This window comes from Salvelinus fontinalis, chromosome 25, assembly GCF_029448725.1.
Source record: "Salvelinus fontinalis isolate EN_2023a chromosome 25, ASM2944872v1, whole genome shotgun sequence".
In the NCBI taxonomy this organism is placed as follows: Eukaryota; Metazoa; Chordata; class Actinopteri; order Salmoniformes; family Salmonidae; genus Salvelinus; species Salvelinus fontinalis.
In genome coordinates, this window is record NC_074689.1 from 43,063,143 (window position 1) to 43,089,658 (window position 26,516).

Consider the following 26,516-nt stretch of genomic DNA (forward strand, 5'->3'; position numbering starts at 1 on the left):
AGGTATAGTAGTATGTCCCTCAAAGCCCCCAGAGGTATAGTAGTATGCCCCTCAAAGCCCCCAGAGGTATAGTAGTATGCCCCTCAAAGCCCCCAGAGGTACAGTAGTATGTCCCTCCCCTCAAAGCCCTCAGAGGTATAGTAGTATGTCCCTCAAAGCCCCCAGAGGTACAGTAGTATGTCCCTCAAAGCCCCCAGAGGTATAGTAGTATGTCCCTCAAAGCCCCCAGAGGTATAGTAGTATGTCCCTCAAAGCCCCCAGAGGTATAGTAGTATGTCCCTCAAAGCCCCCAGAGGTATAGTAGTATGTCCCTCCCCTCAAAGCCCCCAGAGGTACAGTAGTATGTCCCTCCCCTCAAAGCCCCCAGAGGTATAGTAGTATGTCCCTCAAAGCCCCCAGAGGTATAGTAGTATGTCCCTCCCCTCAAAGCCCCCAGAGGTATAGTAGTATGTCCCTCAAAGCCCCCAGAGGTACAGTAGTATGTCCCTCAAAGCCCCCAGAGGTACAGTAGTATGCCCCTCAAAGCCCCCAGAGGTATAGTAGTATGCCCCTCCCCTCAAAGCCCCCAGAGGTATAGTAATATGCCCCTCAAAGCCCCCAGAGGTATAGTAGTATGTCCCTCAAAGCCCCCAGAGGTATAGTAGTATGTCCCTCCCCTCAAAGCCCCAGAGGGACAGTAGTATGTCCCTCCCCTCAAAGCCCCCAGAGGTATAGTAGTATGTCCCTCCCCTCAAAGCCCCCAGAGGTACAGTAGTATGTCCCTCAAAGCCCCTAGAGGTATAGTAGTATGTCCCTCAAAGCCCCCAGAGGTATAGTAGTATGTCCCTTAAAGCCCCCAGAGGTATAGTAGTATGTCCCTCAAAGCCCCCAGAGGTATAGTAGTATGTCCCTCAAAGCCCCCAGAGGTATAGTAGTATGTCCCTCCCCTCAAAGCCCCCAGAGGTACAGTAGTATGTCCCTCAAAGCCCCCAGAGGTACAGTAGTATGTCCCTCAAAGCCCCCAGAGGTATAGTAGTATGTCCCTCCCCTCAAAGCCCCCAGAGGTACAGTGGTATGCCCCTCAAAGCCCCCAGAGGTACAGTAGTATGTCCCTCCCCTCAAAGCCCCCAGAGGTATAGTAGTATGTCCCTCAAAGCCCCCAGAGGTATAGTAGTATGTCCCTCAAAGCCCCCAGAGGTACAGTAGTATGTCCCTCAAAGCCCCCAGAGGTATAGTAGTATGTCCCTCAAAGCCCCCAGAGGTATAGTAGTATGTCCCTCAAAGCCCTCGGAGGTATAGTAGTATGTCCCTCAAAGCCCCCAGAGGTATAGTAGTATGTCCCTCAAAGCCCCCAGAGGTATAGTAGTATGTCCCTCAAAGCCCCCAGAGGTATAGTAGTATGTCCCTCAAAGCCCCCAGAGGTATAGTAGTATGTCCCTCAAAGCCCCCAGAGGTATAGTAGTATGTCCCTCCCCTCAAAGCCCCCAGAGGTACAGTAGTATGTCCCTCCCCTCAAAGCCCCCAGAGGTACAGTAGTATGTCCCTCAAAGCCCCCAGAGGTATAGTAGTATGTCCCTCCCCTCAAAGCCCCCAGAGGTACAGTAGTATGTCCCTCAAAGCCCCCAGAGGTATAGTAGTATGTCCCTCAAAGCCCCCAGAGGTACAGTAGTATGTCCCTCAAAGCCCCCAGAGGTACAGTAGTATGTCCCTCAAAGCCCCCAGAGGTATAGTAGTATGTCCCTCCCCTCAAAGCCCCCAGAGGTACAGTAGTATGCCCCTCAAAGCCCCCAGAGGTACAGTAGTATGTCCCTCCCCTCAAAGCCCCCAGAGGTATAGTAGTATGTCCCTCAAAGCCCCCAGAGGTATAGTAGTATGTCCCTCAAAGCCCCCAGAGGTACAGTAGTATGTCCCTCAAAGCCCCCAGAGGTATAGTAGTATGTCCCTCAAAGCCCCCAGAGGTATAGTAGTATGTCCCTCCCCTTAAAGCCCCCAGAGGTATAGGAGTATGTCCCTCAAAGCCCCCAGAGGTATAGTAGTATGTCCCTCAAAGCCCCCAGAGGTATAGTAGTATGTCCCTCCCCTCAAAGCCCCCAGAGGTATAGTAGTATGTCCCTCAAAGCCCCCAGAGGTATAGTAGTATGTCCCTCAAAGCCCCCAGAGGTATAGTAGTATGCCCCTCAAAGCCCCCAGAGGTATAGTAGTATGCCCCTCAAAGCCCCCAGAGGTACAGTAGTATGTCCCTCCCCTCAAAGCCCCCAGAGGTATAGTAGTATGTCCCTCCCCTCAAAGCCCCTAGAGGTATAGTAGTATGTCCCTCAAAGCCCCCAGAGGTACAGTAGTATGCCCCTCAAAGCCCCCAGAGGTACAGTAGTATGTCCCTCAAAGCCCCCAGAGGTATAGAAGTATGTCCCTCAAAGCCCCCAGAGGTACAGTAGTATGTCCCTCAAAGCCCCCAGAGGTATAGTACTATGTCCCTCAAAGCCCCCAGAGGTATAGTAGTATGTCCCTCAAAGCCCCCAGAGGTATAGTAGTATGTCCCTCAAAGCCCCCAGAGGTATAGTAGTATGTCCCTCAAAGCCCCCAGAGGTATAGTAGTATGTCCCTCCCCTCAAAGCCCCCAGAGGTACAGTAGTATGTCCCTCCCCTCAAAGCCCCCAGAGGTACAGTAGTATGTCCCTCAAAGCCCCCAGGGGTATAGTAGTATGTCCCTCCCCTCAAAGCCCCCAGAGGTACAGTAGTATGTCCCTCAAAGCCCCCAGAGGTACAGTAGTATGTCCCTCAAAGCCCCCAGAGGTATAGTAGTATGTCCCTCCCCTCAAAGCCCCCAGAGGTACAGTAGTATGCCCCTCAAAGCCCCCAGAGGTACAGTAGTATGTCCCTCCCCTCAAAGCCCCCAGAGGTATAGTAGTATGTCCCTCAAAGCCCCCAGAGGTATAGTAGTATGTCCCTCAAAGCCCCCAGAGGTACAGTAGTATGTCCCTCAAAGCCCCCAGAGGTATAGTAGTATGTCCCTCAAAGCCCCCAGAGGTATAGTAGTATGTCCCTCCCCTTAAAGCCCCCAGAGGTATAGGAGTATGTCCCTCAAAGCCCCCAGAGGTATAGTAGTATGTCCCTCAAAGCCCCCAGAGGTATAGTAGTATGTCCCTCCCCTCAAAGCCCCCAGAGGTATAGTAGTATGTCCCTCAAAGCCCCCAGAGGTATAGTAGTATGTCCCTCAAAGCCCCCAGAGGTATAGTAGTATGCCCCTCAAAGCCCCCAGAGGTATAGTAGTATGCCCCTCAAAGCCCCCAGAGGTACAGTAGTATGTCCCTCCCCTCAAAGCCCCCAGAGGTATAGTAGTATGTCCCTCCCCTCAAAGCCCCTAGAGGTATAGTAGTATGTCCCTCAAAGCCCCCAGAGGTACAGTAGTATGCCCCTCAAAGCCCCCAGAGGTACAGTAGTATGTCCCTCAAAGCCCCCAGAGGTATAGAAGTATGTCCCTCAAAGCCCCCAGAGGTACAGTAGTATGCCCCTCAAAGCCCCCAGAGGTATAGTAGTATGCCCCTCAAAGCCCCCAGAGGTACAGTAGTATGCCCCTCAAAGCCCCCAGAGGTATAGTAGTATGCCCCTCAAAGCCCCCAGAGGAATAGTAGTATGCCCCTCAAAGCCCCCAGAGGTATAGTAGTGTGCCCCTCAAAGCCCCCAGAGGTACAGTAGTATGTCCCTCCCCTCAAAGCCCCCAGAGGTATAGTAGTATGTCCCTCAAAGCCCCCAGAGGTATAGTAGTATGTCCCTCCCCTCAAAGCCCCCAGAGGTATAGTAGTATGTCCCTCAAAGCCCCCAGAGGTATAGTAGTATGTCCCTCCCCTCAAAGCCCCCAGAGGTACAGTAGTATGTCCCTCAAAGCCCCCAGAGGTATAGTAGTATGCCCCTCAAAGCCCCCAGAGGTATAGTAGTATGCCCCTCCCCTCAAAGCCCCCAGAGGTACAGTAGTATGTCCCTCAAAGCCCCCAGAGGTATAGTAGTATGTCCCTCAAAGCCCCCAGAGGTATAGTAGTATGTCCCTCAAAGCCCCCAGAGGTATAGTAGTATGTCCCTCAAAGCCCCCAGAGGTATAGTAGTATGCCCCTCCCCTCAAAGCCCCCAGAGGTATAGTAGTATGCCCCTCAAAGCCCCCAGAGGTATAGTAGTATGTCCCTCAAAGCCCCCAGAGGTATAGTAGTATGTCCCTCAAAGCCCCCAGAGGTATAGTAGAATGCCCCTCCCCTCAAAGCCCCCAGAGGTACAGTAGTATGTCCCTCCCCTCAAAGCCCCCAGAGGTATAGTAGTATGTCCCTCAAAGCCCCCAGAGGTACAGTAGTATGTCCCTCCCCTCAAAGCCCCCAGAGGTACAGTAGTATGTCCCTCAAAGCCCCCAGAGGTATAGTAGTATGTCCCTCAAAGCCCCCAGAGGTATAGTAGTATGTCCCTCAAAGCCCCCAGAGGTATAGTAGTATGTCCCTCAAAGCCCCCAGAGGTACAGTAGTATGTCCCTCAAAGCCCCCAGAGGTATAGTAGTATGCCCCTCAAAGCCCCCAGAGGTATAGTAGTATGCCCCTCCCCTCAAAGCCCCCAGAGGTACAGTAGTATGTCCCTCAAAGCCCCCAGAGGTATAGTAGTATGCCCCTCAAAGCCCCCAGAGGTATAGTAGTATGCCCCTCCCCTCAAAGCCCCCAGAGGTACAGTAGTATGTCCCTCAAAGCCCCCAGAGGTATAGTAGTATGTCCCTCCCCTCAAAGCCCCCAGAGGTATAGTAGTATGTCCCTCAAAGCCCCCAGAGGTATAGTAGTATGTCCCTCCCCTCAAAGCCCCCAGAGGTACAGTAGTATGTCCCTCAAAGCCCCCAGAGGTATAGTAGTATGTCCCTCCCCTCAAAGCCCCCAGAGGTATAGTAGTATGTCCCTCAAAGCCCCCAGAGGTATAGTAGTATGTCCCTCCCCTCAAAGCCCCCAGAGGTACAGTAGTATGTCCCTCCCCTCAAAGCCCCCAGAGGTATAGTAGTATGTCCCTCAAAGCCCCCAGAGGTATAGTAGTATGTCCCTCCCCTCAAAGCCCCCAGAGGTACAGTAGTATGTCCCTCCCCTCAAAGCCCCCAGAGGTATAGTAGTATGTCCCTCAAAGCCCCCAGAGGTATAGTAGTATGTCCCTCCCCTCAAAGCCCCCAGAGGTATAGTAGTATGTCCCTCCCCTCAAAGCCCCCAGAGGTATAGTAGTATGTCCCTCAAAGCCCCCAGAGGTATAGTAGTATGCCCCTCAAAGCCCCCAGAGGTATAGTAGTATGCCCCTCCCCTCAAAGCCCCCAGAGGTACAGTAGTATGTCCCTCAAAGCCCCCAGAGGTATAGTAGTATGCCCCTCAAAGCCCCCAGAGGTATAGTAGTATGCCCCTCCCCTCAAAGCCCCCAGAGGTACAGTAGTATGTCCCTCAAAGCCCCCAGAGGTATAGTAGTATGTCCCTCCCCTCAAAGCCCCCAGAGGTATAGTAGTATGTCCCTCAAAGCCCCCAGAGGTATAGTAGTATGTCCCTCCCCTCAAAGCCCCCAGAGGTACAGTAGTATGTCCCTCAAAGCCCCCAGAGGTATAGTAGTATGTCCCTCCCCTCAAAGCCCCCAGAGGTATAGTAGTATGTCCCTCAAAGCCCCCAGAGGTATAGTAGTATGTCCCTCCCCTCAAAGCCCCCAGAGGTACAGTAGTATGTCCCTCCCCTCAAAGCCCCCAGAGGTATAGTAGTATGTCCCTCCCCTCAAAGCCCCCAGAGGTATAGTAGTATGTCCCTCAAAGCCCCCAGAGGTATAGTAGTATGTCCCTCAAAGCCCCCAGAGGTATAGTAGTATGTCCCTCCCCTCAAAGCCCCCAGAGGTATAGTAGTATGTCCCTCAAAGCCCCCAGAGGTATAGTAGTATGTCCCTCCCCTCAAAGCCCCCAGAGGTATAGTAGTATGTCCCTCAAAGCCCCCAGAGGTATAGTAGTATGTCCCTCAAAGCCCCCAGAGGTATAGTAGTATGTCCCTCCCCTCAAAGCCCCCAGAGGTATAGTAGTATGTCCCTCAAAGCCCCCAGAGGTATAGTAGTATGTCCCTCCCCTCAAAGCCCCCAGAGGTACAGTAGTATGTCCCTCCCCTCAAAGCCCCCAGAGGTATAGTAGTATGTCCCTCAAAGCCCCCAGAGGTATAGTAGTATGTCCCTCCCCTCAAAGCCCCCAGAGGTATAGTAGTATGTCCCTCCCCTCAAAGCCCCCAGAGGTATAGTAGTATGTCCCTCAAAGCCCCCAGAGGTATAGTAGTATGTCCCTCCCCTCAAAGCCCCCAGAGGTACAGTAGTATGTCCCTCCCCTCAAAGCCCCCAGAGGTATAGTAGTATGTCCCTCAAAGCCCCCAGAGGTATAGTAGTATGTCCCTCAAAGCCCCCAGAGGTATAGTAGTATGTCCCTCAAAGCCCCCAGAGGTACAGTAGTATGCCCCTCAAAGCCCCCAGAGGTACAGTAGTATGTCCCTCCCCTCAAAGCCCCCAGAGGTATAGTAGTATGTCCCTCAAAGCCCCCAGAGGTATAGTAGTATGCCCCTCAAAGCCCCCAGAGGTACAGTAGTATGTCCCTCAAAGCCCCCAGAGGTATAGTAGTATGTCCCTCCCCTCAAAGCCCCCAGAGGTACAGTAGTATGTCCCTCAAAGCCCCCAGAGATTTATAGTAGTGTGTCCCTCAAAGCCCCCAGAGGTATAGTAGTATGTCCCTCAAAGCCCCCAGAGGTATAGTAGTATGCCCCTCAAAGCCCCCAGAGGTACAGTAGTATGCCCCTCCCCTCAAAGCCCCCAGAGGTACAGTAGTATGTCCCTCCCCTCAAAGCCCCCAGAGGTATAGTAGTATGTCCCTCCCCTCAAAGCCCCCAGAGGTATAGTAGTATGTCCCTCAAAGCCCCCAGAGGTATAGTAGTATGCCCCTCAAAGCCCCCAGAGGTATAGTAGTATGTCCCTCAAAGCCCCCAGAGGTATAGTAGTATGCCCCTCAAAGCGCCCAGAGGTATAGTAGTATGTCCCTCAAAGCCCCCAGAGGTATAGTAGTATGCCCCTCCCCTCAAAGCCCCCAGAGGTATAGTAGTATGCCCCTCAAAGCCCCCAGAGGTATAGTAGTATGTCCCTCAAAGCCCCCAGAGGTATAGTAGTATGTCCCTCAAAGCCCCCAGAGGTATAGTAGTATGTCCCTCCCCTCAAAGCCCCCAGAGGTATAGTAGTATGTCCCTCCCCTCAAAGCCCCCAGAGGTATAGTAGTATGTCCCTCAAAGCCCCCAGAGGTACAGTAGTATGTCCCTCCCCTCAAAGCCCCCAGAGGTATAGTAGTATGTCCCTCAAAGCCCCCAGAGGTACAGTAGTATGTCCCTCAAAGCCCCCAGAGGTATAGTAGTATGCCCCTCAAAGCCCCCAGAGTTATAGTAGTATGCCCCTCCCCTCAAAGCCCCCAGAGGTACAGTAGTATGTCCCTCAAAGCCCCCAGAGGTATAGTAGTATGCCCCTCAAAGCCCCCAGAGGTATAGTAGTATGCCCCTCCCCTCAAAGCCCCCAGAGGTATAGTAGTATGCCCCTCAAAGCCCCCAGAGGTATAGTAGTATGTCCCTCAAAGCCCCCAGAGGTATAGTAGTATGCCCCTCCCCTCAAAGCCCCCAGAGGTATAGTAGTATGTCCCTCAAAGCCCCCAGAGGTACAGTAGTATGTCCCTCAAAGCCCCCAGAGGTATAGTAGTATGTCCCTCAAAGCCCCCAGAGGTATAGTAGTATGTCCCTCCCCTTAAAGCCCCCAGAGGTATAGGAGTATGTCCCTCAAAGCCCCCAGAGGTATAGTAGTATGTCCCTCAAAGCCCCCAGAGGTATAGTAGTATGTCCCTCCCCTCAAAGCCCCCAGAGGTATAGTAGTATGTCCCTCAAAGCCCCCAGAGGTATAGTAGTATGTCCCTCAAAGCCCCCAGAGGTATAGTAGTATGCCCCTCAAAGCCCCCAGAGGTATAGTAGTATGCCCCTCAAAGCCCCCAGAGGTACAGTAGTATGTCCCTCCCCTCAAAGCCCCCAGAGGTATAGTAGTATGTCCCTCCCCTCAAAGCCCCTAGAGGTATAGTAGTATGTCCCTCAAAGCCCCCAGAGGTACAGTAGTATGCCCCTCAAAGCCCCCAGAGGTACAGTAGTATGTCCCTCAAAGCCCCCAGAGGTATAGAAGTATGTCCCTCAAAGCCCCCAGAGGTACAGTAGTATGCCCCTCAAAGCCCCCAGAGGTATAGTAGTATGCCCCTCAAAGCCCCCAGAGGTACAGTAGTATGCCCCTCAAAGCCCCCAGAGGTATAGTAGTATGCCCCTCAAAGCCCCCAGAGGTATAGTAGTATGTCCCTCAAAGCCCCCAGAGGTATAGTAGTGTGCCCCTCAAAGCCCCCAGAGGTACAGTAGTATGTCCCTCCCCTCAAAGCCCCCAGAGGTATAGTAGTATGTCCCTCAAAGCCCCCAGAGGTATAGTAGTATGTCCCTCCCCTCAAAGCCCCCAGAGGTATAGTAGTATGTCCCTCAAAGCCCCCAGAGGTATAGTAGTATGTCCCTCCCCTCAAAGCCCCCAGAGGTACAGTAGTATGTCCCTCAAAGCCCCCAGAGGTATAGTAGTATGCCCCTCAAAGCCCCCAGAGGTATAGTAGTATGCCCCTCCCCTCAAAGCCCCCAGAGGTACAGTAGTATGTCCCTCAAAGCCCCCAGAGGTATAGTAGTATGTCCCTCAAAGCCCCCAGAGGTATAGTAGTATGTCCCTCAAAGCCCCCAGAGGTACAGTAGTATGTCCCTCAAAGCCCCCAGAGGTACAGTAGTATGTCCCTCCCCTCAAAGCCCCCAGAGGTATAGTAGTATGTCCCTCAAAGCCCCCAGAGGTATAGTAGTATGTCCCTCAAAGCCCCCAGAGGTACAGTAGTATGTCCCTCAAAGCCCCCAGAGGTATAGTAGTATGCCCCTCAAAGCCCCCAGAGGTATAGTAGTATGCCCCTCCCCTCAAAGCCCCCAGAGGTACAGTAGTATGTCCCTCAAAGCCCCCAGAGGTATAGTAGTATGCCCCTCAAAGCCCCCAGAGGTATAGTAGTATGCCCCTCCCCTCAAAGCCCCCAGAGGTACAGTAGTATGTCCCTCAAAGCCCCCAGAGGTATAGTAGTATGTCCCTCCCCTCAAAGCCCCCAGAGGTATAGTAGTATGTCCCTCAAAGCCCCCAGAGGTATAGTAGTATGTCCCTCCCCTCAAAGCCCCCAGAGGTACAGTAGTATGTCCCTCAAAGCCCCCAGAGGTATAGTAGTATGTCCCTCCCCTCAAAGCCCCCAGAGGTATAGTAGTATGTCCCTCAAAGCCCCCAGAGGTATAGTAGTATGTCCCTCAAAGCCCCCAGAGGTACAGTAGTATGTCCCTCCCCTCAAAGCCCCCAGAGGTATAGTAGTATGTCCCTCAAAGCCCCCAGAGGTATAGTAGTATGTCCCTCAAAGCCCCCAGAGGTATAGTAGTATGTCCCTCAAAGCCCCCAGAGGTATAGTAGTATGTCCCTCCCCTCAAAGCCCCCAGAGGTACAGTAGTATGTCCCTCCCCTCAAAGCCCCCAGAGGTATAGTAGTATGTCCCTCAAAGCCCCCAGAGGTATAGTAGTATGTCCCTCCCCTCAAAGCCCCCAGAGGTACAGTAGTATGTCCCTCCCCTCAAAGCCCCCAGAGGTATAGTAGTATGCCCCTCAAAGCCCCCAGAGGTATAGTAGTATGTCCCTCCCCTCAAAGCCCCCAGAGGTATAGTAGTATGTCCCTCCCCTCAAAGCCCCCAGAGGTATAGTAGTATGTCCCTCAAAGCCCCCAGAGGTATAGTAGTATGTCCCTCCCCTCAAAGCCCCCAGAGGTACAGTAGTATGTCCCTCCCCTCAAAGCCCCCAGAGGTATAGTAGTATGTCCCTCCCCTCAAAGCCCCCAGAGGTATAGTAGTATGTCCCTCCCCTCAAAGCCCCCAGAGGTATAGTAGTATGTCCCTCAAAGCCCCCAGAGGTATAGTAGTATGTCCCTCCCCTCAAAGCCCCCAGAGGTATAGTAGTATGTCCCTCCCCTCAAAGCCCCCAGAGGTACAGTAGTATGTCCCTCAAAGCCCCCAGAGGTATAGTAGTATGCCCCTCAAAGCCCCCAGAGGTATAGTAGTATGCCCCTCCCCTCAAAGCCCCCAGAGGTACAGTAGTATGTCCCTCAAAGCCCCCAGAGGTATAGTAGTATGTCCCTCCCCTCAAAGCCCCCAGAGGTATAGTAGTATGTCCCTCAAAGCCCCCAGAGGTATAGTAGTATGTCCCTCCCCTCAAAGCCCCCAGAGGTACAGTAGTATGTCCCTCAAAGCCCCCAGAGGTATAGTAGTATGTCCCTCCCCTCAAAGCCCCCAGAGGTATAGTAGTATGTCCCTCAAAGCCCCCAGAGGTATAGTAGTATGTCCCTCCCCTCAAAGCCCCCAGAGGAACAGTAGTATGTCCCTCCCCTCAAAGCCCCCAGAGGTATAGTAGTATGTCCCTCAAAGCCCCCAGAGGTATAGTAGTATGTCCCTCCCCTCAAAGCCCCCAGAGGTATAGTAGTATGTCCCTCCCCTCAAAGCCCCCAGAGGTATAGTAGTATGTCCCTCAAAGCCCCCAGAGGTATAGTAGTATGTCCCTCCCCTCAAAGCCCCCAGAGGTACAGTAGTATGTCCCTCCCCTCAAAGCCCCCAGAGGTATAGTAGTATGTCCCTCAAAGCCCCCAGAGGTATAGTAGTATGTCCCTCAAAGCCCCCAGAGGTATAGTAGTATGTCCCTCAAAGCCCCCAGAGGTACAGTAGTATGCCCCTCAAAGCCCCCAGAGGTACAGTAGTATGTCCCTCCCCTCAAAGCCCCCAGAGGTATAGTAGTATGTCCCTCAAAGCCCCCAGAGGTATAGTAGTATGCCCCTCAAAGCCCCCAGAGGTACAGTAGTATGTCCCTCAAAGCCCCCAGAGGTATAGTAGTATGTCCCTCCCCTCAAAGCCCCCAGAGGTACAGTAGTATGTCCCTCAAAGCCCCCAGAGATTTATAGTAGTGTGTCCCTCAAAGCCCCCAGAGGTATAGTAGTATGTCCCTCAAAGCCCCCAGAGGTATAGTAGTATGCCCCTCAAAGCCCCCAGAGGTACAGTAGTATGCCCCTCCCCTCAAAGCCCCCAGAGGTACAGTAGTATGTCCCTCCCCTCAAAGCCCCCAGAGGTATAGTAGTATGTCCCTCCCCTCAAAGCCCCCAGAGGTATAGTAGTATGTCCCTCAAAGCCCCCAGAGGTATAGTAGTATGCCCCTCAAAGCCCCCAGAGGTATAGTAGTATGTCCCTCAAAGCCCCCAGAGGTATAGTAGTATGCCCCTCAAAGCGCCCAGAGGTATAGTAGTATGTCCCTCAAAGCCCCCAGAGGTATAGTAGTATGCCCCTCCCCTCAAAGCCCCCAGAGGTATAGTAGTATACCCCTCAAAGCCCCCAGAGGTATAGTAGTATGTCCCTCAAAGCCCCCAGAGGTATAGTAGTATGTCCCTCAAAGCCCCCAGAGGTACAGTAGTATGTCCCTCCCCTCAAAGCCCCCAGAGGTATAGTAGTATGCCCCTCCCCTCAAAGCCCCCAGAGGTACGGTAGTATGTCCCTCAAAGCCCCCAGAGTTACAGTAGTATGTCCCTCCCCTCAAAGCCCCCAGAGGTATAGTAGTATGTCCCTCAAAGCCCCCAGAGGTACAGTAGTATGTCCCTCAAAGCCCCCAGAGGTATAGTAGTATGCCCCTCAAAGCCCCCAGAGTTATAGTAGTATGCCCCTCCCCTCAAAGCCCCCAGAGGTACAGTAGTATGTCCCTCAAAGCCCCCAGAGGTATAGTAGTATGCCCCTCAAAGCCCCCAGAGGTATAGTAGTATGCCCCTCCCCTCAAAGCCCCCAGAGGTATAGTAGTATGCCCCTCAAAGCCCCCAGAGGTATAGTAGTATGTCCCTCAAAGCCCCCAGAGGTATAGTAGTATGCCCCTCCCCTCAAAGCCCTCAGAGGTATAGTAGTATGTCCCTCAAAGCCCCCAGAGGTACAGTAGTATGTCCCTCAAAGCCCCCAGAGGTATAGTAGTATGTCCCTCAAAGCCCCCAGAGGTATAGTAGTATGTCCCTCAAAGCCCCCAGAGGTATAGTAGTATGTCCCTCAAAGCCCCCAGAGGTATAGTAGTATGTCCCTCCCCTCAAAGCCCCCAGAGGTACAGTAGTATGTCCCTCCCCTCAAAGCCCCCAGAGGTATAGTAGTATGTCCCTCAAAGCCCCCAGAGGTATAGTAGTATGTCCCTCCCCTCAAAGCCCCCAGAGGTATAGTAGTATGTCCCTCAAAGCCCCCAGAGGTATAGTAGTATGTCCCTCAAAGCCCCCAGAGGTACAGTAGTATGCCCCTCAAAGCCCCCAGAGGTATAGTAGTATGCCCCTCCCCTCAAAGCCCCCAGAGGTATAGTAATATGCCCCTCAAAGCCCCCAGAGGTATAGTAGTATGTCCCTCAAAGCCCCCAGAGGTATAGTAGTATGTCCCTCCCCTCAAAGCCCCAGAGGGACAGTAGTATGTCCCTCCCCTCAAAGCCCCCAGAGGTATAGTAGTATGTCCCTCCCCTCAAAGCCCCCAGAGGTACAGTAGTATGTCCCTCAAAGCCCCTAGAGGTATAGTAGTATGTCCCTCAAAGCCCCCAGAGGTATAGTAGTATGTCCCTTAAAGCCCCCAGAGGTATAGTAGTATGTCCCTCAAAGCCCCCAGAGGTATAGTAGTATGTCCCTCAAAGCCCCCAGAGGTATAGTAGTATGTCCCTCCCCTCAAAGCCCCCAGAGGTACAGTAGTATGTCCCTCAAAGCCCCCAGAGGTACAGTAGTATGTCCCTCAAAGCCCCCAGAGGTATAGTAGTATGTCCCTCCCCTCAAAGCCCCCAGAGGTACAGTGGTATGCCCCTCAAAGCCCCCAGAGGTACAGTAGTATGTCCCTCCCCTCAAAGCCCCCAGAGGTATAGTAGTATGTCCCTCAAAGCCCCCAGAGGTATAGTAGTATGTCCCTCAAAGCCCCCAGAGGTACAGTAGTATGTCCCTCAAAGCCCCCAGAGGTATAGTAGTATGTCCCTCAAAGCCCTCGGAGGTATAGTAGTATGTCCCTCAAAGCCCCCAGAGGTATAGTAGTATGTCCCTCAAAGCCCCCAGAGGTATAGTAGTATGTCCCTCAAAGCCCCCAGAGGTATAGTAGTATGTCCCTCAAAGCCCCCAGAGGTATAGTAGTATGTCCCTCAAAGCCCCCAGAGGTATAGTAGTATGTCCCTCCCCTCAAAGCCCCCAGAGGTACAGTAGTATGTCCCTCCCCTCAAAGCCCCCAGAGGTACAGTAGTATGTCCCTCAAAGCCCCCAGAGGTATAGTAGTATGTCCCTCCCCTCAAAGCCCCCAGAGGTACAGTAGTATGTCCCTCAAAGCCCCCAGAGGTACAGTAGTATGTCCCTCAAAGCCCCCAGAGGTATAGTAGTATGTCCCTCCCCTCAAAGCCCCCAGAGGTACAGTAGTATGCCCCTCAAAGCCCCCAGAGGTACAGTAGTATGTCCCTCCCCTCAAAGCCCCCAGAGGTATAGTAGTATGTCCCTCAACGCCCCCAGAGGTATAGTAGTATGTCCCTCAAAGCCCCCAGAGGTACAGTAGTATGTCCCTCAAAGCCCCCAGAGGTATAGTAGTATGTCCCTCAAAGCCCCCAGAGGTATAGTAGTATGTCCCTCCCCTTAAAGCCCCCAGAGGTATAGGAGTATGTCCCTCAAAGCCCCCAGAGGTATAGTAGTATGTCCCTCAAAGCCCCCAGAGGTATAGTAGTATGTCCCTCCCCTCAAAGCCCCCAGAGGTATAGTAGTATGTCCCTCAAAGCCCCCAGAGGTATAGTAGTATGTCCCTCAAAGCCCCCAGAGGTATAGTAGTATGCCCCTCAAAGCCCCCAGAGGTATAGTAGTATGCCCCTCAAAGCCCCCAGAGGTACAGTAGTATGTCCCTCCCCTCAAAGCCCCCAGAGGTATAGTAGTATGTCCCTCCCCTCAAAGCCCCTAGAGGTATAGTAGTATGTCCCTCAAAGCCCCCAGAGGTACAGTAGTATGCCCCTCAAAGCCCCCAGAGGTACAGTAGTATGTCCCTCAAAGCCCCCAGAGGTATAGAAGTATGTCCCTCAAAGCCCCCAGAGGTACAGTAGTATGTCCCTCAAAGCCCCCAGAGGTATAGTACTATGTCCCTCAAAGCCCCCAGAGGTATAGTAGTATGTCCCTCAAAGCCCCCAGAGGTACAGTAGTATGTCCCTCAAAGCCCCCAGAGGTATAGTAGTATGTCCCTCAAAGCCCCCAGAGGTATAGTAGTATGTCCCTCAAAGCCCCCAGAGGTACAGTAGTATGTCCCTCAAAGCCCCCAGAGGTATAGTAGTATGTCCCTCCCCTCAAAGCCCCCAGAGGTACAGTAGTATGTCCCTCCCCTCAAAGCCCCCAGAGGTACAGTAGTATGTCCCTCCCCTCAAAGCCCCCAGAGGTACAGTAGTATGTCCCTCAAAGCCCCCAGAGGTACAGTAGTATGTCCCTCAAAGCCCCCAGAGGTACAGTAGTATGCCCCTCAAAGCCCCCAGAGGTACAGTAGTATGTCCCTCAAAGCCCCCAGAGGTATAGTAGTATGTCCCTCCCCTCAAAGCCCCCAGAGGTACAGTAGTATGTCCCTCCCCTCAAAGCCCCCAGAGGTATAGTAGTATGTCCCTCCCCTCAAAGCCCCCAGAGGTATAGTAGTATGTCCCTCCCCTCAAAGCCCCCAGAGGTACAGTAGTATGTCCCTCCCCTCAAAGCCCCCAGAGGTACAGTAGTATGTCCCTCCCCTCAAAGCCCCCAGAGGTATAGTAGTATGTCCCTCAAAGCCCCCAGAGGTACAGTAGTATGTCCCTCCCCTCAAAGCCCCCAGAGGTACAGTAGTATGTCCCTCCCCTCAAAGCCCCCAGAGGTACAGTAGTATGTCCCTCCCCTCAAAGCCCCCAGAGGTATAGTAGTATGCCCCTCAAAGCCCCCAGAGGTACAGTAGTATGTCCCTCCCCTCAAAGCCCCCAGAGGTACAGTAGTATGTCCCTCAAAGCCCCCAGAGGTATAGTAGTATGTCCCTCAAAGCCCCCAGAGGTATAGTAGTATGTCCCTCCCCTCAAAGCCCCCAGAGGTATAGTAGTATGTCCCTCAAAGCCCCCAGAGGTACAGTAGTATGTCCCTCAAAGCCCCCAGAGGTATAGTAGTATGTCCCTCCCCTCAAAGCCCCCAGAGGTACAGTAGTATGCCCCTCAAAGCCCCCAGAGGTACAGTAGTATGTCCCTCCCCTCAAAGCCCCCAGAGGTATAGTAGTATGTCCCTCAAAGCCCCCAGAGGTATAGTAGTATGTCCCTCAAAGCCCCCAGAGGTACAGTAGTATGTCCCTCAAAGCCCCCAGAGGTATAGTAGTATGTCCCTCAAAGCCCCCAGAGGTATAGTAGTATGTCCCTCAAAGCCCCCAGAGGTATAGTAGTATGTCCCTCCCCTTAAAGCCCCCAGAGGTATAGGAGTATGTCCCTCAAAGCCCCCAGAGGTATAGTAGTATGTCCCTCAAAGCCCCCAGAGGTATAGTAGTATGTCCCTCCCCTCAAAGCCCCCAGAGGTATAGTAGTATGTCCCTCAAAGCCCCCAGAGGTATAGTAGTATGTCCCTCAAAGCCCCCAGAGGTATAGTAGTATGCCCCTCAAAGCCCCCAGAGGTATAGTAGTATGCCCCTCAAAGCCCCCAGAGGTACAGTAGTATGTCCCTCCCCTCAAAGCCCCCAGAGGTATAGTAGTATGTCCCTCCCCTCAAAGCCCCTAGAGGTATAGTAGTATGTCCCTCAAAGCCCCCAGAGGTACAGTAGTATGCCCCTCAAAGCCCCCAGAGGTACAGTAGTATGTCCCTCAAAGCCCCCAGAGGTATAGAAGTATGTCCCTCAAAGCCCCCAGAGGTACAGTAGTATGCCCCTCAAAGCCCCCAGAGGTATAGTAGTATGCCCCTCAAAGCCCCCAGAGGTACAGTAGTATGCCCCTCAAAGCCCCCAGAGGTATAGTAGTATGCCCCTCAAAGCCCCCAGAGGAATAGTAGTATGCCCCTCAAAGCCCCCAGAGGTATAGTAGTGTGCCCCTCAAAGCCCCCAGAGGTACAGTAGTATGTCCCTCCCCTCAAAGCCCCCAGAGGTATAGTAGTATGTCCCTCAAAGCCCCCAGAGGTATAGTAGTATGTCCCTCCCCTCAAAGCCCCCAGAGGTATAGTAGTATGTCCCTCAAAGCCCCCAGAGGTATAGTAGTATGTCCCTCCCCTCAAAGCCCCCAGAGGTACAGTAGTATGTCCCTCAAAGCCCCCAGAGGTATAGTAGTATGCCCCTCAAAGCCCCCAGAGGTACAGTAGTATGTCCCTCAAAGCCCCCAGAGGTATAGTAGTATGTCCCTCAAAGCCCCCAGAGGTATAGTAGTATGTCCCTCAAAGCCCCCAGAGGTATAGTAGTATGCCCCTCCCCTCAAAGCCCCCAGAGGTACAGTAGAATGCCCCTCCCCTCAAAGCCCCCAGAGGTATAGTAGTATGTCCCTCCCCTCAAAGCCCCCAGAGGTATAGTAGTATGTCCCTCAAAGCCCCCAGAGGTACAGTAGAATGCCCCTCCCCTCAAAGCCCCCAGAGGTATAGTAGTATGCCCCTCAAAGCCCCCAGAGGTATAGTAGTATGTCCCTCAAAGCCCCCAGAGGTATAGTAGTATGTCCCTCAAAGCCCCCAGAGGTATAGTAGTATGTCCCTCAAAGCCCCCAGAGGTATAGTAGTATGCCCCTCAAAGCCCCCAGAGGTATAGTAGTATGTCCCTCAAAGCCCCCAGAGGTATAGTAGTATGCCCCTCCCCTCAAAGCCCCCAGAGGTATAGTAGTATGTCCCTCAAAGCCCCCAGAGGTATAGTAGTATGCCCCTCAAAGCCCCCAGAGGTATAGTAGTATGCCCCTCCCCTCAAAGCCCCCAGAGGTACAGTAGTATGTCCCTCAAAGCCCCCAGAGGTATAGTAGTATGTCCCTCCCCTCAAAGCCCCCAGAGGTATAGTAGTATGTCCCTCAAAACCCCCAGAGGTATAGTAGTATGTCCCTCCCCTCAAAGCCCCCAGAGGTACAGTAGTATGTCCCTCAAAACCCCCAGAGGTATAGTAGTATGTCCCTCCCCTCAAAGCCCCCAGAGGTATAGTAGTATGTCCCTCAAAGCCAACCAGAGGTATAGTAGTATGTCCCTCAAAGCCCCCAGAGGTATAGTAGTATGCCCCTCCCCTCAAAGCCCCCAGAGGTATAGTAGTATGTCCCTCCCCTCAAAGCCCCCAGAGGTATAGTAGTATGTCCCTCAAAGCCCCCGAGGTATAGTAGTATGTCCCTCAAAGCCCCCGAGGTATAGTAGTATGTCCCTCAAAGCCCCCGAGGTATAGTAGTATGTCCCTCAAAGCCCCCAGAGGTATAGTAGTATGTCCCTCCCCTCAAAGCCCCCAGAGGTATAGTAGTATGTCCCTCAAAGCCCCCAGAGGTATAGTAGTATGTCCCTCCCCTCAAAGCCCCCAGAGGTACAGTAGTATGTCCCTCAAAGCCCCCAGTATAGTAGTATGCCCCTCAAAGCCCCCAGTATAGTAGTATGCCCCTCAAAGCCCCCAGTATAGTAGTATGCCCCTCAAAGCCCCCAGTATAGTAGTATGTCCCTCAAAGCCCCCAGTATAGTAGTATGCCCCTCAAAGCCCCCAGTATAGTAGTATGCCCCTCAAAGCCCCCAGTATAGTAGTATGCCCCTCAAAGCCCCCAGAGGTACAGTAGTATGCCCCTCAAAGCCCCCAGAGGTACAGTAGTATGTCCTTCAAAGCCCCCAGTATAGTAGTATGCTCGCCAAACACCCTTTGGAATGCACGTAATTTAGAACAGATCATCCATTTTAAAGTACTCTGAAAACACTTTACCCTTCAGTGTAAGTCTCTTTTAACTCTGTCAACTGTCTGTCCTCCCAGCCATGCCCCCCCCAGGTTTTGCCAAGCCGACGGTGTCCTACAACAGACACATATGCCTCCTTCCCCAGGACGATGGCTACACGGTGATCCCTCCCCCAGAGAGGACAGCCCAGAGCTTGCTGGAGGAGTCAGAGACGTCCCTCACCCTTGCCTGTAGCTCAGACACCTGCACCCCCCAAAGCCTACCTAGCCAGGTAGGACACACAAGAGGTGGTCTTGTATGAAGGCTTGTTTTGAATACTGTGAAGGGGTGGGTTAAGATTTGGGTATGGACTGATGTGACCTCTCCTCTGCTGGTGTTGACGGGTCTTAGGTCACCACTGATGTGACCTGTCCTCTGCTGGTGTTGACGAGTCTCAGGTCACCACTGACCTCTCCTCTGCTGGTGTTGACGGGTCTCAGGTCACCACTGATGCGACCTCTCCTCTGCTGGTGTTGACGGGTCTCAGGTCACCACTGACCTCTCCTCTGCTGGTGTTGACGAGTCTCAGGTCACCACTGACCTCTCCTCTGCTGGTGTTGACGAGTCTCAGGTCACCACTGACCTCTCCTCTGCTGGTGTTGACGGGTCTCAGGTCACCACTGATGTGACCTCTCCTCTGCTGGTGTTGACGGGTCTCAGGTCACCACTGACCTCTCCTCTGCTGGTGTTGACGAGTCTCAGGTCACCACTGACCTCTCCTCTGCTGGTGTTGACGAGTCTCAGGTCACCACTGACCTCTCCTCTGCTGGTGTTGACGGGTCTCAGGTCACCACTGATGTGACCTCTCCTCTGCTGGTGTTGACGGGTCTCAGGTCACCACTGACCTCTCCTCTGCTGGTGTTGACGAGTCTCAGGTCACCACTGACCTCTCCTCTGCTGGTGTTGACGGGTCTCAGGTCACCACTGATGTGACCTCTCCTCTGCTGGTGTTGACGGGTCTCAGGTCACCACTGATGTGACCTCTCCTCTGCTGGTGTTGACGGGTCTCAGGTCACCACTGATGTGACCTCTCCTCTGCTGGTGTTGACGGGTCTCAGGTCACCACTGATGTGACCTCTCCTCTGCTGGTGTTGACGAGTCTCAGGTCACCACTGATGTGACCTCTCCTCTGCTGGTGTTGACGGGTCTCAGGTCACCACTGACCTCTCCTCTGCTGGTGTTGACGAGTCTCAGGTCACCACTGACCTCTCCTCTGCTGGTGTTGACGGGTCTCAGGTCACCACTGATGTGACCTCTCCTCTGCTGGTGTTGACGGGTCTCAGGTCACCACTGATGTGACCTCTCCTCTGCTGGTGTTGACGGGTCTCAGGTCACCACTGATGTGACCTCTCCTCTGCTGGTGTTGACGGGTCTCAGGTCACCACTGATGTGACCTCTCCTCTGCTGGTGTTGACGAGTCTCAGGTCACCACTGATGTGACCTCTCCTCTGCTGGTGTTGGCGGGTCTCAGGTCACCACTGACCTCTCCTCTGCTGGTGTTGACGGGTCTCAGGTCACCACTGAGCTCTCCTCTGCTGGTGTTGACGAGTCTCGGGTCACCACTGACCTCTCCTCTGCTGGTGTTGACGGGTCTCAGGTCACCACTGACCTCTCCTCTGCTGGTGTTGACGGGTCTCAGGTCACCACTGACCTCTCCTCTGCTGGTGTTGACGGGTCTCAGGTCACCACTGATGTGACCTGTCCTCTGTTGGTGTTGACGAGTCTCAGGTCACCACTGACCTCTCCTCTGCTGGTGTTGACGAGTCTCAGGTCACCACTGACCTCTCCTCTGCTGGTGTTGACGGGTCTCAGGTCACCACTGATGTGACCTCTCCTCTGCTGGTGTTGACGGGTCTCAGGTCACCACTGATGTGACCTCTCCTCTGCTGGTGTTGACGGGTCTTAGGTCACTACTGATGTGACCTGTCCTCTGCTGGTGTTGACGAGTCTCAGGTCACCACTGACCTCTCCTCTGCTAGTGTTGACGGGTCTCAGGTCACCACTGATGCGACCTCTCCTCTGCTGGTGTTGACGGGTCTCAGGTCACCACTGACCTCTCCTCTGCTGGTGTTGACGAGTCTCAGGTCACCACTGACCTCTCCTCTGCTGGTGTTGACGAGTCTCAGGTCACCACTGACCTCTCCTCTGCTGGTGTTGACGGGTCTCAGGTCACCACTGATGTGACCTCTCCTCTGCTGGTGTTGACGGGTCTCAGGTCACCACTGACCTCTCCTCTGCTGGTGTTGACGAGTCTCAGGTCACCACTGACCTCTCCTCTGCTGGTGTTGACGAGTCTCAGGTCACCACTGACCTCTCCTCTGCTGGTGTTGACGGGTCTCAGGTCACCACTGATGTGACCTCTCCTCTGCTGGTGTTGACGGGTCTCAGGTCACCACTGACCTCTCCTCTGCTGGTGTTGACGAGTCTCAGGTCACCACTGACCTCTCCTCTGCTGGTGTTGACGGGTCTCAGGTCACCACTGATGTGACCTCTCCTCTGCTGGTGTTGACGGGTCTCAGGTCACCACTGATGTGACCTCTCCTCTGCTGGTGTTGACGGGTCTCAGGTCACCACTGATGTGACCTCTCCTCTGCTGGTGTTGACGGGTCTCAGGTCACCACTGATGTGACCTCTCCTCTGCTGGTGTTGACGAGTCTCAGGTCACCACTGATGTGACCTCTCCTCTGCTGGTGTTGACGGGTCTCAGGTCACCACTGACCTCTCCTCTGCTGGTGTTGACGAGTCTCAGGTCACCACTGACCTCTCCTCTGCTGGTGTTGACGGGTCTCAGGTCACCACTGATGTGACCTCTCCTCTGCTGGTGTTGACGGGTCTCAGGTCACCACTGATGTGACCTCTCCTCTGCTGGTGTTGACGGGTCTCAGGTCACCACTGATGTGACCTCTCCTCTGCTGGTGTTGACGGGTCTCAGGTCACCACTGATGTGACCTCTCCTCTGCTGGTGTTGACGAGTCTCAGGTCACCACTGATGTGACCTCTCCTCTGCTGGTGTTGACGGGTCTCAGGTCACCACTGACCTCTCCTCTGCTGGTGTTGACGAGTCTCAGGTCACCACTGACCTCTCCTCTGCTGGTGTTGACGGGTCTCAGGTCACCACTGATGTGACCTCTCCTCTGCTGGTGTTGACGGGTCTCAGGTCACCACTGATGTGACCTCTCCTCTGCTGGTGTTGACGGGTCTCAGGTCACCACTGATGTGACCTCTCCTCTGCTGGTGTTGACGGGTCTCAGGTCACCACTGATGTGACCTCTCCTCTGCTGGTGTTGACGAGTCTCAGGTCACCACTGATGTGACCTCTCCTCTGCTGGTGTTGGCGGGTCTCAGGTCACCACTGACCTCTCCTCTGCTGGTGTTGACGGGTCTCAGGTCACCACTGAGCTCTCCTCTGCTGGTGTTGACGAGTCTCGGGTCACCACTGACCTCTCCTCTGCTGGTGTTGACGGGTCTCAGGTCACCACTGACCTCTCCTCTGCTGGTGTTGACGGGTCTCAGGTCACCACTGACCTCTCCTCTGCTGGTGTTGACGGGTCTCAGGTCACCACTGATGTGACCTGTCCTCTGTTGGTGTTGACGAGTCTCAGGTCACCACTGACCTCTCCTCTGCTGGTGTTGACGGGTCTCAGGTCACCACTGATGTGACCTCTCCTCTGCTGTGTTCCAGGTGTGCCGAGTGAGGAAGCCTAAGTGGATGAATGAGCTGAGTGCTAAGAGCAGAGCAGAGGAGAGGGCTGGCCTTCAGAAACTACAGCAGAGACACAAGTTCCTGCGCAACCCCAGATTCCTTCCCCCCGACGCACACCAGGGCGGCAAGTCGCTCATCCTGCTTCGGGAAAAGGGAGACAGGGGAAGGAAGGGGCAAGAGGAGGAGAGGTAGGACTCTGATCAGCTTCATATGGGTAGCCTAGGCTGTGTTGGTTTGGACTTGTAGCATCCCAAATGGCCCCCTATTCCCTATTACTATTATTATTATACTACTTCTGACTAGTGCAGGGTGTTTCACTGGGATCAGGGAATAGGGGGCCATTTGGAACGGAACAATTGTCTTCTACGCTACAAACCGACACAGGAACAGCAGCTCTGAATACCTACTGCTTGGTTCTATAAGTAATGACATGTGTTGACTAATGACATGTGTTGACTAATGACATGTGTTGACTAATGACATGTGTTGACTAATGACATGTGTTGACTAATGACATGTGTTGACTAATGACATGTGTTGACTAATGACATGTGTTGACTAATGACATGTGTTGACTAATGACATGTGTTGACTAATGACATGTGTTGACTAATGACATGTGTTGACTAATGACATGTGTTGACTAACAGGATGAACTCTAGTCCATGATCTCTTTCTGACTCCGTTGGTTAGATCATTCATATGCAATTATTATAGGCTAGGCGATGGGGCGGCAGGTAGCCTAGTGGTTAGAGTGTTGGGTCAGTAACTGAAAGGTTGCAAGATCGAATCCCTGAGATGACAAGGTACAAATCTGTCGTTCTGCCACTGAACAAGGCAGTTAACCCACTGTTCCTAGGCCGTCAGTGTAAATAAGAATTTGTTCTTAACTGACTTGCCTATTTAAATAAAGGTATAATTAAATATGGGCAAGATAATCCTTTCTCAATATTAGGTGTAAATTAGTTCTATGACTTCCTTCCTGTCTGAACATCAGCTACCCTCATACCTGACCTGGAAAACTATGATCCCAGTGAAACACCCTGGTACAGCGTGATGTCATGTCTCTATGAAACATGATGCTTCTGTCCCAAATGGCAATCTATTCCCTATGTAGTGCACTTCGGCCCATAGGGATCTGGTATAAAGTAGTGCACTTCGGCCCGTAGGGATCTGGTATAAAGTAGTGAACTAAATAGGGAATAAGGTGCCATTTGGGAATGCAGGCAATGAACACTTGTGTGTTTGTTTGAGACATGATGAGAATTAGCGCCTGTTGGTTTTCAGAGTCACTCCATCCATATCCTACTGGTGTAGCTGTTGTTTTCAAAGCAGAACGTAGAAGAATATATAAGAAGATAGATTTAACCATGTCAAAACACTGGTGGCAACAGCACCACATGACCATTACACCCATCATCTGACTGAGAACATACTGACAGCACCACAGGACCATTACACCCATCATCTGACTGAGAACATACTGACAGCACCACAGGACCATTACACCCATCATCTGACTGAGAACATACTGACAGCATCACAGGACCATTACACCCATCATCTGACTGAGAACATACTGACAGCACCACAGGACCATTACACCCATCATCTGACTGAGAACATACTGACAGCACCACAGGACCATTACACCAATCATCTGACTGAGAACATACTGACAGCATCACAGGACCATTACACCAATCATCTGACTGAGAACATACTGACAGCATCACATGACCATTACACCCATCATCTGACTGAGAACATACTGACAGCACCACAGGACCATTACACCCATCATCTGACTGAGAACATACTGACAGCATCACAGGACCATTACACCCATCATCTGACTGAGAACATACTGACAGCACCACAGGACCATTACACCCATCATCTGACTGAGGACATACTGACAGCATCACAGGACCATTACACCCAGCATCTGACTGAGAACATACTGACAGCACCACAGGACCATTACACCCATCATCTGACTGAGAACATACTGACAGCACCACAGGACCATTACACCCATCATCTGACTGAGAACATACTGACAGCATCACAGGACCATTACACCCATCATCTGACTGAGAACATACTGACAGCATCACAGGACCATTACACCCAGCATCTGACTGAGAACATACTGACAGCATCACAGGACCATTACACCCATCATCTGACTGAGAACATACTGACAGCACCACAGGACCATTACACCCATCATCTGACTGAGAACATACTGACAGCACCACAGGACCATTACACCCATCATCTGACTGAGAACACACTGACAGCATCACAGGACCATTACACCCATCATCTGACTGAGAACATACTGACAGCACCACAGGACCATTACACCCATCATCTGACTGAGAACATACTGACAGCATCACAGGACCATTACACCCATCATCTGACTGAGAACATACTGACAGCACCACAGGACCATTACACCCATCATCTGACTGAGAACATACTGACAGCACCACAGGACCATTACACCCATCATCTGACTGAGAACATACTGACAGCACCACAGGACCATTACACCCATCATCTGACTGAGAACATACTGACAGCATCACAGGACCATTACACCCATCATCTGACTGAGAACATACTGACAGCATCACAGGACCATTACACCCATCATCTGACTGAGAACATACTGACAGCATCACAGGACCATTACACCCAGCATCTGACTGAGAACATACTGACAGCACCACAGGACCATTACACCCATCATCTGACTGAGAACACACTGACAGCATCACAGGACCATTACACCCATCATCTGACTGAGAACATACTGACAGCATCACAGGACCATTACACCCATCATCTGACTGAGAACATACTGACAGCACCACAGGACCATTACACCCATCATCTGACTGAGAACATACTGACAGCACCACAGGACCATTACACCCATCATCTGACTGAGAACATACTGACAGCACCACAGGACCATTACACCCATCATCTGACTGAGAACACACTGACAGCATCACAGGACCATTACACCCATCATCTGACTGAGAACATACTGACAGCACCACAGGACCATTACACCCATCATCTGACTGAGAACATACTGACAGCATCACAGGACCATTACACCCATCATCTGACTGAGAACATACTGACAGCACCACAGGACCATTACACCCATCATCTGACTGAGAACATACTGACAGCACCACAGGACCATTACACCCATCATCTGACTGAGAACATACTGACAGCACCACAGGACCATTACACCCATCATCTGACTGAGAACATACTGACAGCACCACAGGACCATTACACCCATCATTAGACCCTTTGCTATGAGACTTGAAATTGAGCTCAGGGGTATCCCGTTTCTATTGATCATCGTTGAGATGTTTCTACAACTTGATTGGAGTCCACCTGTGGTAAATTCAATTGATTGGACATGATTTGGAATGCACACACCTGTCTAGATAAAGTCCCACATTTTACAGTGCATGTAAGAGCAAAAATCAAGCCATGAGGTCGAAGGAATTGTCCATAGAGCTCTGAGACAGGATTGTGTCGAGGCACAGATCTGGGGAAGGGTACCAAAACATTTCTGCAGCATTGAAGGTCCCGAAGAACACAGTGGCCTTCATCATTCTTAAATGGAAGGTTTGGAACCACCAAGACTCTTCCTAGAGCTGGCCGCCCGGCCAAACTGAGCAATCGGGGGAGAAAGGCCTTGGTCAGGGAGGTGACCAAGAACCCGATGGTTACTCTGAAAGAGCTCCAGACGTCCTCTGTGGAGATGGGAGAACCTTCCAGAAGGACACCCATCTAATCTCTACAGTTCTCCACCAATCAGGCCTTTGCGGTAGAGTGGCCAGATGGAAGCCACTCCTCAGTAAAATGCACATGACAGCCCACTTGGAGTTTGCCAAAAGTTACTTAAAGGACTCTCAGACCATTAGAAACACAATTCTCTGGTCTGATGAAACCAAGATTGAACACTTTGGCCTGAATTCCAAGCATCACGTCTGGAGGAAACCTGGCACCATCCCTACAGTGAAGCATGGTGGTGGCAGCATCATGCTTTGGGGATGTTTTTCAGCGGCAGGGAGTGGGAGACTAGTCAGGATCGAGGGAAAGATGAACGGAGCAAAGTACAGAGAGATCTTTGATGAAAACCTACTCCAGAATGCCCAGGACCTGAGACTGGGGCGAAGGTTCACCTTCCAACAGGACAACGATACTAAGCACACAGCCAAGACAACGCAGGAGTGGCTTCGGGACAAGTCTCTGAATGTCCTTGGGTGGCCCAGCCAGAGCCCCATCGAACAACTCTGGAGAGACCTGAAAATACCTGTGCAGAGACGCTCCTCCTCCAACCTGACAGACCCAAGAAATCATTTCTAAATGCATGTTTTTGCTTCATCATTATGGGGTATTGTGTGTAGATTGACGAGGGGGGAAAAACAATTGAATCAATTTTATAATAAGACTGTAATATAAAACTAAATGTGGAAAAAGTCAAGGGGTCTGAATACTTTCCGAATGCACTTTACACACCCACCAGACACCACTACGGGTTTCTTCACTGTACCCAAACCAAAAACCCGCTCAGTTATGTATAGAGCCATGTCATCGTGGAATACTCTGCTACCAGAGGTTACTCAGGTAAAGCAGGTTAAGCCTTAAAAAACACATTTAAAACCATATTGTATCACAGAGCCTCTCCTCTTTCTAAAGCTCTCATTAACTGTTCTGTATATAATGATACGAATACGTATATACTGTAGGAATAGTGT

The 26,516-nt window shown here is 52.2% G+C and overlaps 1 protein-coding gene across 1 annotated transcript in view; it reads left to right on the forward strand.

Annotated features, from left to right (window-relative positions):
* The window catches only part of dlec1 (DLEC1 cilia and flagella associated protein), a 102,306-nt gene that overhangs the window by 40,499 nt on the left and 35,291 nt on the right, over positions 1-26,516 (forward strand). The window contains exons 6-7 of the mRNA XM_055882279.1: positions 18,044-18,237; positions 21,688-21,896. Coding sequence (XP_055738254.1) covers positions 18,044-18,237; positions 21,688-21,896 — 403 coding nt within the window. The remainder of the gene's footprint in view (positions 1-18,043; positions 18,238-21,687; positions 21,897-26,516) is intronic.